Source organism: Anomaloglossus baeobatrachus, chromosome 4 (genome assembly GCF_048569485.1).
Source record: "Anomaloglossus baeobatrachus isolate aAnoBae1 chromosome 4, aAnoBae1.hap1, whole genome shotgun sequence".
NCBI classification, from domain to species: Eukaryota; Metazoa; Chordata; class Amphibia; order Anura; family Aromobatidae; genus Anomaloglossus; species Anomaloglossus baeobatrachus.
The window spans coordinates 235,902,121-235,914,227 of record NC_134356.1 but is presented as its reverse complement, the minus strand read 5'-3'; the positions used below and the strand labels follow the sequence as shown (position 1 = coordinate 235,914,227).

Sequence of the window (12,107 nt, the reverse complement as noted above, 5' to 3'; positions counted from 1 at the left end):
TGGATCCCCACTGATGCATTTTCTGGATCAGTCATCAATATGTTGTGATCAGAGAACCCCTTTAATTGAAGTTTATAGATTCACAGTAGCTGGTGTACTAAAAAAAGAAAATACACACAGACGTTTTAAAAATATCTTATTTCCCCCTTTGTGTTCTCATAATTATTCTGACAGCAATTTAGTTTAACTCAAATTTGACTTTTTTAATTCACATTATACAAACAATATATTAAAAATTTGATGTTGTAGCTCCGTTCCCACAGATAAAGTTATTTGCTTTATTTATATTATATTCGACTGCAAAAAACTATATAAGTCATCAACATATTGGGAGCACATTGAACAAATAGTCATGTATATTCCAACAAGGAAGGATAATCCTTGGCTGCTGAAATATATGCAGATGAAAACCTTACTCCATTCCTTGGTGACATTTTAAAAGAAGCGAAGGGTCATAAACATGGCAATTAAGCTATAGCATGTAGTTTATCTTCTCGCCTGCCTTGTAATTGTCAATCGATCTGAAATGACAGTGGAAAAGACCAGAACTAGCAACAGCTCATGTTTGCTGTCATGCATTTTCCTATTCCCAAGTAACACATTATAAAGTGCACACACTGTAGCTGGAAGTGGACAATACCTTGGGCAGATTAACGTCACGTATTGATCTAAGCATCAGCACATCCTCTTTCTCATTTGGTAATTTAACCTTTAGGTTTCCAGCGGCTGTTAATACTGATTTAACTGCCCTCATGCCATAATCATAGTGATGTTGGGAAGAAAGCTGAAGAAAAAAAGGAGAGTTTTGTTAGTGAATGTCATGTTAATGTTATGATTGATTGGTAATATGATTTTTTTTTCCACAGACATTTGTATATCTAAAACTAAAAATAAATAAAGTCACTAAGCGAGGCAAAGAAAAACATATCGATCTTGCTACGCACAATCATCAACATTATACACTTTCAAAAATTAAAATATAGATCTATAATATTGTCCAAAGGCAGATGTGGAAAAATTGCTGCAAAGTACAAATGCTTCACAAAATAGAAGAGTTAAAAGTATATTTCTTATCAATTAACTAAATAGAAAGCAAACAAAAGTAAAATCTAAACCAAAACAATATTCAAAGTAACCAACATTTTCCTTCAAAACAGCATCAAAACAAATTCTTCTAGATACACTTTCACAATTTTTGAAGGCCCTGGCATGGAGGTTGTTCTAAACATGTTGCAGAACTACCGGTCTTCTAGTGATATAGGCGTGTGTATATTATTGTGTCTCTTCATGTAAAACCATACAGACTTGATTTTGGAATAAAGGTTCTGTGAGGGCCATATCATCAATTCTAGGACTCCTTGTTTTTTTGTAAGCTGAAATAATTCTTCATGACTGCCTGCCTGCATTTTGCAGCATTGAGGACAACAAAAAATATACATTGTTGGGAATGGAAGGTGCAGTGGATAATGCAGCAGGTGAAAGACACATAAATCTTATTTCCCTTCAAAATCAGAAGTAGTGATGAGCGAGTACTAAAAAGCTCGGATGCTCGAGGCTCGGGCCGAGCATCCCAAGATACTCGTGTACTCGGCCCGAGCACCAAGCCCAATGTTATCCTATGGGAGACCCGAGTATTTTTATGAAATGACCCCCGGCAGCATGTAGAAACCCTAAAAATGTCACAAAAGTCTCAGAAGAGTGCTCAAATGACATGGCAACAGCATGAGGAAGACCCCTTGAAGCATTTATCACTCAAAAGTCACAGCTGTGAACAATTTTGTCCGCGTTTTACGCCATTTTTACGGACTCACCAGAAAACCTTCCAAAATGACACCAAAATGAATTTTCATGGCGGAAATATTAAGGGCACATACCCAATAGTGAGATAGAGCTGGTGTATGTTACTTTTGGAGATTACATGAAAGATTTTACATGAAAACATTGTGTGGCACTTCGATATCCCTGAGAAGAGACGTACAGTTAGGTCCAGAAATATTTGGACAGTGACACAAGTTTTGTTATTTTAGCTGTTTACAAAAACATGTTCAGAAATACAATTATATATATAATATGGGCTGAAAGTGCACACTCCCAGCTGCAATATGAGAGTTTACACATCCAAATCGGAGAAAGGGTTTAGGAATCATAGCTCTGTAATGCATAGCCTCCTCTTTTTCAAGGGACCAAAAGTAATTGGACAAGGGACTCTAAGGGCTGCAATTAACTCTGAAGGCGTCTCCCTCATTAACCTGTAATCAATGAAGTAGTTAAAAGGTCTGGGGTTGATTACAGGTGTGTGGTTTTGCATTTGGAAGCTGTTGCTGTGACCAGACAACATGCGGTGTAAGGAACTCTCAATTGAGGTGAAGCAGAACATCCTGAGGCTGAAAAAAAAGAAAAAATCCATCAGAGAGATAGCAGACATGCTTGGAGTAGCAAAATCAACAGTCGGGTACATTCTGAGAAAAAAGGAATTGACTGGTGAGCTTGGGAACTCAAAAAGGCCTGGGCGTCCACGGATGACAACAGTGGTGGATGATCGCCGCATACTTTCTTTGGTGAAGAAGAACCCGTTCACAACATCAACTGAAGTCCAGAACACTCTCAGTGAAGTAGGTGTATCTGTCTCTAAGTCAACAGTAAAGAGAAGACTCCATGAAAGTAAATACAAAGGGTTCACATCTAGATGCAAACCATTCATCAATTCCAAAAATAGACAGGCCAGAGTTAAATTTGCTGAAAAACACCTCATGAAGCCAGCTCAGTTCTGGAAAAGTATTCTATGGACAGATGAGACAAAGATCAACCTGTACCAGAATGATGGGAAGAAAAAAGTTTGGAGAAGAAAGGGAACGGCACATGATCCAAGGCACACCACATCCTCTGTAAAACATGGTGGAGGCAACGTGATGGCATGGGCATGCATGGCTTTCAATGGCACTGGGTCACTTGTGTTTATTGATGACATAACAGCAGACAAGAGTAGCCGGATGAATTCTGAAGTGTACCAGGATATACTTTCTGCCCAGATTCAGCCAAATGCCGCAAAGTTGATCGGACGGCGCTTCATAGTACAGATGGACAATGACCCCAAGCATACAGCCAAAGCTACCCAGGAGTTCATGAGTGCAAAAAAGTGGAACATTCTGCAATGGCCAAGTCAATCACCAGATCTTAACCCAATTGAGCATGCATTTCACTTGCTCAAATCCAGACTTAAGACGGAAAGACCCACAAACAAGCAAGACCTGAAGGATGCGGCTGTAAAGGCCTCGCAAAGCATTAAGAAGGAGGAAACCCAGCGTTAGGTGATGTCCATGGGTTCCAGACTTAAGGCAGTGATTGCCTCCAAAGGATCAGCAACAAAATATTGAAAATAAAAATATTTTGTTTGGGTTTGGTTTATTTGTCCAATTACTTTTGACCTCCTAAAATGTGGAGTGTTTGTAAAGAAATGTGTACAATTCCTACAATTTCTATCAGATATTTTTGTTCAAACCTTCAAATTAAACGTTACAATCTGCACTTGAATTCTGTTGTAGAGGTTTCATTTCAAATCCAATGTGGTGGCATGCAGAGCCCAACTCGCGAAATTTGTGTCACTGTCCAAATATTTCTGGACCTAACTGTACATGAAGGCCTCTTGAGTCTAATGTGCCCATTTTGAGGAAGTGGGTCTATTGTAGTATAGCCCTTTGGCAGGGCAGCCAAAAATTGGGAGGCTCCACGTTGTCGCTGGATAGAGACGTGCATGAGGGCCTGTAAACCTGAAGTGCCCATTGTAAGTAAGTGGGTCTATTGTAGTATAGCCCTTTGGCAGGGCAGCCAAAAATTGGGAGGCTCCACATTGTCCCTGGATAGAGACGTACATGAGGGCCTGTAAACCTGAAGTGCCCATTGTAAGGAAGTGGGTCTATTGTAGTATAGCCCTTTGGCAGGGCAGCCAAAAATTGGGAGGCTCCACGTTGTCCCTGGATAGAAACGTGCATGAGGGCCTGTAAACCTGAAGTGCCCATTGTAAGGAAGTGGGTCTATTGTAGTATAGCCCTTTGGCAGGGCAGCCAAAAATTGGGAGGCTCCACGTTGTCCCTGGATAGAGACGTGCATGAGGGCCTGTAAACCTGAAGTGCCCATTGTAAGGAAGTGGGTCTATTGTAGTATAGCCCTTAGGCAGGGCAGCCAAAAATTGGGAGGCTCCACAATGTCCCTGGATAGAGACGTGCATAAGGGCCTCAAAACATTGTTACCATTGCAAAGGAGCGGGTCTCCTGTCGTTATAATGTCCATTCTGAAAGAATGGGCGAAAAAATTTACCACTGGGGGTATACCTGAAACAAAGGCCTAACTATTGTAACGGTCATCATGGTGGCGCATGAGGAGAAGGAGGAGCAGTCCAGCGATTATCCAAAGTCCAGAAGTGTGTACCCATTGGTGAGTGGAGGTACATGGCAAATTCCCGTTACAAACTTTAAATTCCGCTCTCATTTGCTGGTGGTGTGGTGAAGTCTGGCCCAATCCAACCCTTGTTCATCTTGATCAGAGTCAGCCTGTCAGCATTTTCAGTTGACAGGCGGGTGCGTTTATCTGTAATGATTCCACCTGCGGCACTAAAAACATGCTCTGACAAAACGCTAGCGGCAGGGCAGGCCAGGACTTCCAAGGCGTAGAGAGCCAATTCATGCCATGTGTCCTCCTTGGATACCCAATAATTGTAAGGCACAGAGGAATGTCGGAGTACAGTTGTTTGATCTGCAAGGTACTCCTTGAGCATCTGGGCAAACTTAGGATTTCTTGTGGCACTACCCCGCACCTCAGGGGCTGTGGTACGTGAGGGGCTGAGAAAACTGTCCCACATCTTAAAGACTGTTCCCCTACGTCTGGTGGATTGGACTTGTGCCCCTCTCGGCTGTACGCCTTGGTTGTCCACTGATTCCTGACCTATGCCGCTAGCGTTTTGTGAGGGGAATGCTTTGCCTACTTCCGTGACTATGGCCTTCCGGAACTGCTGCATTTTGGCTGACCTCTCCGCCTCGGGAATAATAGACATAAAGTTCTCCTTGTAGCGTGGGTCTAACAGTGTTACCAACCAGTAATGATTGTCGGCCAAGATGTTCTTAACGCGAGGGTCACGAGACAGGCAGCTTACCATAAAGTCAGCCATGTGCGCCAGACTCTTAACAGCCAGTACTTCAGTATCCTGATCAACACGATGACTGAACATGCTGTCCTCCTCCTCCTCCTCCTCCTCCTCCTCATCTACCCTGTCCTCTGGCCAGCCACGCTGAACCGAGGATATGACTGGTGTGCATGTCATATCCTCAATTTGGCCGGAGAGTTGCTCCATGTCTTCATCCTCCTCCTCGTCATAGTCCTCCACTGCACGTTGTGATGAGACGAGGCTGGGCTGTGTGTTATCACCCACACCCACTACTGTTTCTTGCTCCAACTCATTGCGCTCCGCCTGCAATGCATCATGTTTGTTTTTGAGCAGAGACCGTTTTAGAAGGCAGAGAAAAGGTATGGTGATGGTAATAATGGCGTCATCACCACTCACCATCTTGGTGGAGTCCTCAAAGTTTTGGAGGATGGTACATAGGTCGGACATCCATCTCCACTCCTCAGGTGTTATGTGTGGAGTTTGACCCATTTCCCGACGGCTTAGGTGATGTGTCACGCTTCCCAGTCCCCGTGCCCCGCTCTCCGGTCCCCGTGGCCCGCTCCCCGCTTCCTGGCAGCGTCCCCGACTCACCACTCCGGTCCCGGCCTCCTCTTCCTCGCCTGCGCCCTCCATGCGTCCAGCTCCCCGCTCCCGGCGCTGCTCAGCGACGTGGGACACCCTGCCGGGCACCCCTGCTTCCTCTGCACCGCTCCCTGGACTGGCTTCTGGCACACGGGCCTCGCGCATGCGCATTAGGGCGCGCGTGCGGTCATTGACCCTTTCTTAAAGGGCCAGCACCTTGAAACAGGAAATTGCATTGGCAGGTACAGGGTATATTAGGATTCTCTTTCCTGGTGGGCGGGGCCTGTTCTACGTGTTTAGTAAGCTAGGAGTTCAGGTCCCCGTATTGCTTTGCCCTGTATTAACCCTGTCTGTCTCGCAGAGCCTGTCCTGCCACGCCAGCCGCTCCGAACCACGTCCATTCCAGCACCCTGACGGTGACTTCGGCGGATGTTCCACCACCTCTGCAGCTCCGCCAGTCTCCAGTCCCTGGCTCCGTTGGGTGACCCATCCCATCGCTCAGCAGGTTACGGATCCCGCCTGGTCCTTCCACCCGGCCTTGGACCCTGAGCCTCATCACCCGGACTACCGTCCAGAACTCCGTGTGTTCAGCAACATCCACCTTTCCAGCTCCCCTACGGACTGTCTGGCTACCAATAGTGCTTCGGCTGCCGTGCATCAAGCTCCTCTGGCGGGGTGACCGGCCTGGCTGCCTCCTCAAGGGAAACCGGTGTACGGTCCAGAGTTTCCACCACCCAGACGTAACATGATGCAGGTACTCAACAACTGCCCTCTTCTGCTCACATATCCTGACCAACATGTGCAGAGTTGAATTCCAACGCGTGGGGACATCACACACTAGTCTGTGAGCCGGAAGATGCAAACGGCGCTGAAAGCCAGCAAGGCCGGCTGAAGCAGTAGGTGACTTTCGAAAATGTGCAGACAGGCGGCGAACTTTTACCAGCAGATCAGACAGCTCTGGGTATGACTTTAGAAACCGCTGAACCACGAGGTTGAGCACATGGGCCACGCATGGAACATGTGTCAGCTGGCCTCGCCTCAAAGCCGCCACCAGGTTCCAGCCATTGTCACACACAACCTTTCCTGGCTTTAGGTTCAGAGGTGTGAGCCAGTAATCTGCCTGCTGTTTCAGAGCTATCCACACCTCTTCTGCATTGAGGGGTTTGTCACCTATGCAGATTAGCTTCAGCACAGCCTGTTGCCGCTTCACCGAGGCAGTGCTGCAGTGCTTCCAGCTTGGGACTGGTGTGGAGGGTAAAGTGGATGAGGATGCGCAGGAGGAGGAGGAGGCTGAAGAGCATGACATTCCGGAGCTGTAGAGTGTGGGTGAAACCCTGACTGAGGTAGGGCCTGCAAACCTTGGTGTGGGAAGGACGTGTTCCGTCCCTTGCTCAGACTGGGTCCCAGCTTCCACAATATTAACCCAGTGAGCCGTCAACGAGATGTAGCGGCCTTGCCCACAAGCACTTGTCCACGTGTCTGTGGTTAGGTGGACTTTGGGTGAAACAGCGTTGTTCAGGGCACGTGTGATGTTTTGTGACACGTGGTTATGCAATGCTGGGACGGCACACCGGGAGAAATAGTGGCAGCTGGGGACCAAGTAACGTGGGACAGCTGCCGCCATCAGGTCGCGGAATGCTTCTGTCTCCACCAGCCTAAAAGGCAACATTTCCAGCGCAAGCAGTCGCGAAATGTTAGCATTTAGAACTGTGGCATGTGGGGCGTTGTCAGTGTATTTGCGCCTGCGTTCAAAAGTTTGCTGAATGGATAACTGAACGCTGCGCTGGGACAAGGACGTGCTTGATGATGGTGTTATTTCTGCGTAGGCAACTGCAGGTGCAGGACCGGAGGAGGCTTGTTCGCAGGCAGCATGGACAGGGGATTGGCTCGCATGCACAACAAGCGAAGATGTAGCAGTGACATCAGCAAGCACTGCTCCTCGACTCTGTTGTACTTCCCACAAAGTCGGGTGCTTGGCTGACATGTGCCTGATCATGCTGGTGGTGGTCAGGCTGCTAGTTTTGGTACCCCTGCTGATGCTGGCACGGCAGGTGTTGCAAATGGCCTTTTTAGAATCATCTGGAGCCAACTTAAAAAACTGCCAGACTCGGGAAGACCTAACATTTGTACAGGCACCTTGTGTCGTGTTGTTGTTCCGGGGAACGGTTGCCTGACTTCTGCCTGGAGCCACCACCCTGCTTCTTACTGCCTGTTGGGATGCTACGCCTCCCTCCCCCTGTGCACCGCTGCCCTCGCTCTGCATATCCTCCTGCCAGGTTGGGTCAGTTACTGGATCATCCACCACGTCGTCTTCCTCTTCCGCACCCTGCTCCTCCTCCTGACTTCCTGACAATTGTGTCTCATCATTGTCCACCCCTTGTTGAGACACGTTGCCAGCTTCGTGAGAACGTGGCTGCTCAAATATTTGGGCATCTGTACATACGATCTCCTCATGACCCACTTCAACATGAGCTGGCGAGAGGCCAGAATGTGCGAATGGAAACGTGAACAGCTCTTCCGAGTGTCCAAGTGTGGGATCAGTAATGTCCGAGGATGTGTACTCAGGAGGATCAGGAGGATCAGGTTCTGAAATGTTCGGTGCAGTATCACGGCTACTGACACTTGACCGTGTGGAAGACAGAGTGTTTGTGGTGGTGCCAATCTGACTGGAAGCATTATCCGCTATCCAACTAACAACCTGTTGACACTGGTCTTGGTTCAAGAGCGGTGTACTGCTGGGGTCCCCAAGAATTTGGGACAGGACGTGCGAGCGAGTAGATGTGGCCCTTTGTTGTGGTGAAATTAGAGCTTGCCCACGACCTCGGCCTCTGCCTGCACCACCATCACGTGCACTTCCTTGTTCGTTGCCAGCGCCCTTGCGCATTTTGCAATGCTGTGCTGATGTGTATTCACTAGACTTGTGCGTTATATCCAAGTTTGTGCAAAACGCACACAAGTGCACCTGTACGCTGCCACCAACAGGCACACACGTGCGGTTTTTAAATGCAAGCACGGACGCACTAAGAACTTAACAGGTTTTTAGGAGCGACAATTACTGAGAAGTCTGACACTATCAGACACTGCTGACTGACGTGTATTATTCACTAGACTTGTGCATTATATAATAGTTTGTGCAAAACGTGCACCTGTATGCTGCCACCGACAGGCACACACGTGCGGTTTTTAAATGCAAGCACGGACGCACTAAGAACCTAACAGGTTTTTAGGAGCGACAATTATTGAGAAGTCTGACTTTATCAGACACTGCTGACTGACGTGTATTATACACTGGACTTGTGCGTTATATAATAGTTTGTGTAAAACGTGCACCTGTACGCTGCCACCGACAGGCACACACGTGCGGTTTTTAAATGCAAGCACGGACGCACTAAGAACCTAACAGGTTTTTAGGAGCGACAAATACTGAGAAGTCTGACACTATCAGACACTGCAGACTGACGTGTATTATTCACTAGACTTGTGCGTTATATAATAGTTTGTGCAAAACGTGCACCTGTACGCTGCCACCGACAGGCACACACGTGCGGTTTTTAAATGCAAGCAAGGACGCAATAAGAACCTAAAAGGTTTTTAGGAGCGACAATTACTGAGAAGTCTGACACTATCAGACACTGCTGACTGACGTGTATTATACACTAGACTTGTGCGTTATATAATAGTTTGTGCAAAACGTGTACCTGTACGCTGCCACCGACAGGCACACACGTGCGTTTTTTAAATGCAAGCACGGACGCACTAAGAACCTAACAGGTTTTTAGCAGCGACAAATACTGAGAAGTCTGACACTATCAGACACTGCTGACTGACGTGTATTATTCACTAGACTTGTGCGTTATATAATAGTTTGTGCAAAACGTGCACCTGTACGCTGCCACCGACAGGCACACACGTGCGGTTTTTAAATGCAAGCACGGACGCACTAAGAACCTAACAGGTTTTTAGGAGCGACAATTACTGAGAAGTCTGACACTATCAGACAACTGCTGACTGACGTGTATTATACACTAGACTTGTGCGTTATATAATAGTTTGTGCAAAACGTGCACCTGTACGCTGCCACCGACAGGCACACACGTGCGTTTTTTAAATGCAAGCACGGACGCACTAAGAACCTAACAGGTTTTTAGTAGCGACAATTACTGAGAAGTCTGACACTATCAGACACTGCTGACTGACGTGTATTATTCACTAGACTTGTGCGTTATATACTAGTTTGTGCAAAACGTGCACCTGTACGCTGCCACCGACAGGCACACACGTGCGGTTTTTAAATGCAAGCACGGACGCACTAAGAACCTAACAGGTTTTTAGGAGCGACAATTACTGAGAAGTCTGACACTATCTGGACTGTTTTAGACTGTGTACACCAGCCCCAGATATGATGAAGGCTGGTATACGGTCACCACTAGGAATGGCTATATACCCTGCCTGCCTGCCTGTATACTGCTACAATAGTCCTGACAAGGACTCTTCTGGTCACTAGCCTGTATTCCGACCTGGCTATACCCTGCCTGTATACAGCAACAATAGTCCTGAGAAGGACTCTGCTACTGTACTCCGACCTGGCTATACCCTGCCTGCCTGTATACAACTATAATAGTCCTGAGAAGGACTCTGCTACTGTACTCCGACCTGGCTATACCCTGCCTGCCTGTATACAACTATAATAGTCCTGAGAAGGACTTCTGGTCACACTGTTTGCAGCCCTGCTACGGAAATAGCTATAAAGGGCCGCAAACCTTTCCCTGAAGCAGCAACACTGTCCCTGCACTGACTGTCTGGATGGCTGTGTGCAGAGCACAGCGCGCCCGCCGGTATAAAGGCTCGGTCACGCTGTGCAGGCCGGCCAATCACTGCAATTCCACAGCTAACAGGGCTGTGGCATTGCAGTGGTCTGCCAGCCAATCCCTGCATGAGGGCTGGCTCTCAAAAGAGCGCCAACATGCAGGGATGAAGACCACGAGTACAGCACGAGTATCGCGAGATTACTCGGTCCCCGCCGAGTAGCCCGAGTACAGTGATACTCGTGCGAGTACCGAGTAGTGACAAGCATACTCGCTCAACACTAATCAGAAGTTGTTCAGCAGTGCTATCAGTTTAGAACTGGCAGCAACAAGTGAGACTCAACTATACACTCATATACTATCCAGAGAAGTCTGGCCAAAAGTCCTTATTGAAGAATTGTGGCCTAAGTGTATACTTTGTACATGGAAATAATGACAAGTGACTCTACGCACAAAAACGTTGGAAATTGGGTGCAGGGAAATGGCAGCACTGGACTAACAAGTCAAAATTTTAAATATTTGTCTGTAATAGAAGACTGTTTGTTGCTGAAGGTCTATAATGTTGTACAATAATGAACATCTGCAAGCAACAGTAAAACATATTAGGAGGGTTCTTTTCAAGTCTGGGGCTTCACTTCAGCAAATGGATATGAGAATTTGGTCGAGATTATAAGAAAAACATGCAGATTTGTATCCATCATGCAGTACCATCAGGGAGAGATCAGCTTGTCTATAATTCATTCTGCAGCAGGGCACTAAGCCTAATAGTTATACAGTGAAAAGCAAAATGGTAACAATGTTTCAACTTTTGACTTTAAGGCGGGCTTTGCACGTTGCGACATCGCAAGCCGATGCTGCGATGTCGCACGCAATAGTCCCCGCCCCCGTCGCAGGTACGATATCTTGTGATAGCAGCCTTAGTGAAAATTATCGCTACGCCAGCTTCACATGCACTCACCTGCCCTGCGACCATCGCTCTGGCCGGCGACCCGCCTCCTTCCTAAGGGGGTGGGTCGTGCGGCGTCATAGCGACGTCATACGGCAGGTAGCCAATAGCGGCGGAGGGGCAAAGATGAGCAGGATGTAAACATCCCGCCCACCTCCTTCCTTCCGTATAGTCGCCGGCGGCAGGTAAGGAGATGTTCCTCGCTCCTGCGGCTTTACACACAGCGCTGTGTGCTGCCGCAGGAACGAGGAACAGCATCGTACCTGTCGCGGCAGCGTAATTATGAAAAAGTCGGAGCCTGCAACGATGATACGATAACAACGCTTTTGCGCTCGTTAATCGTATCATCTAGGATTTACACACAATGATGTCGAAAGTGACGCCGGATGTGCGTCACTTTCGATTTGACCCCACCGACATCGCACGTGCGATGTTGCAACGTGCAAAGCCGCCCTAAGGCTCCATATCTCACCATCCACTACATCTTTGAGCTGTAGCAGTGAGACTGCTGTAGGAGTTAGTTGAGCCCTGCAATGTAAAGTATATGGTTCTGTAGAGTGGAATGTGCTATGCCTATTGCTAAATTTATATGTTCATATGTTATGCTGTTAGCTGG

At 47.3% G+C, this 12,107-nt stretch overlaps 1 protein-coding gene across 1 annotated transcript in view; it reads right to left on the bottom strand.

Moving 5' to 3' along the window:
- LOC142302376 (dynein axonemal heavy chain 3-like) overlaps positions 1-12,107 on the bottom strand; it is a 2,626,214-nt gene that overhangs the window by 1,571,537 nt on the left and 1,042,570 nt on the right. Inside the window, exon 33 of the mRNA XM_075343433.1 lies at positions 641-784. Within this exon, the coding sequence (XP_075199548.1) occupies positions 641-784 (144 nt within the window). The remainder of the gene's footprint in view (positions 1-640; positions 785-12,107) is intronic.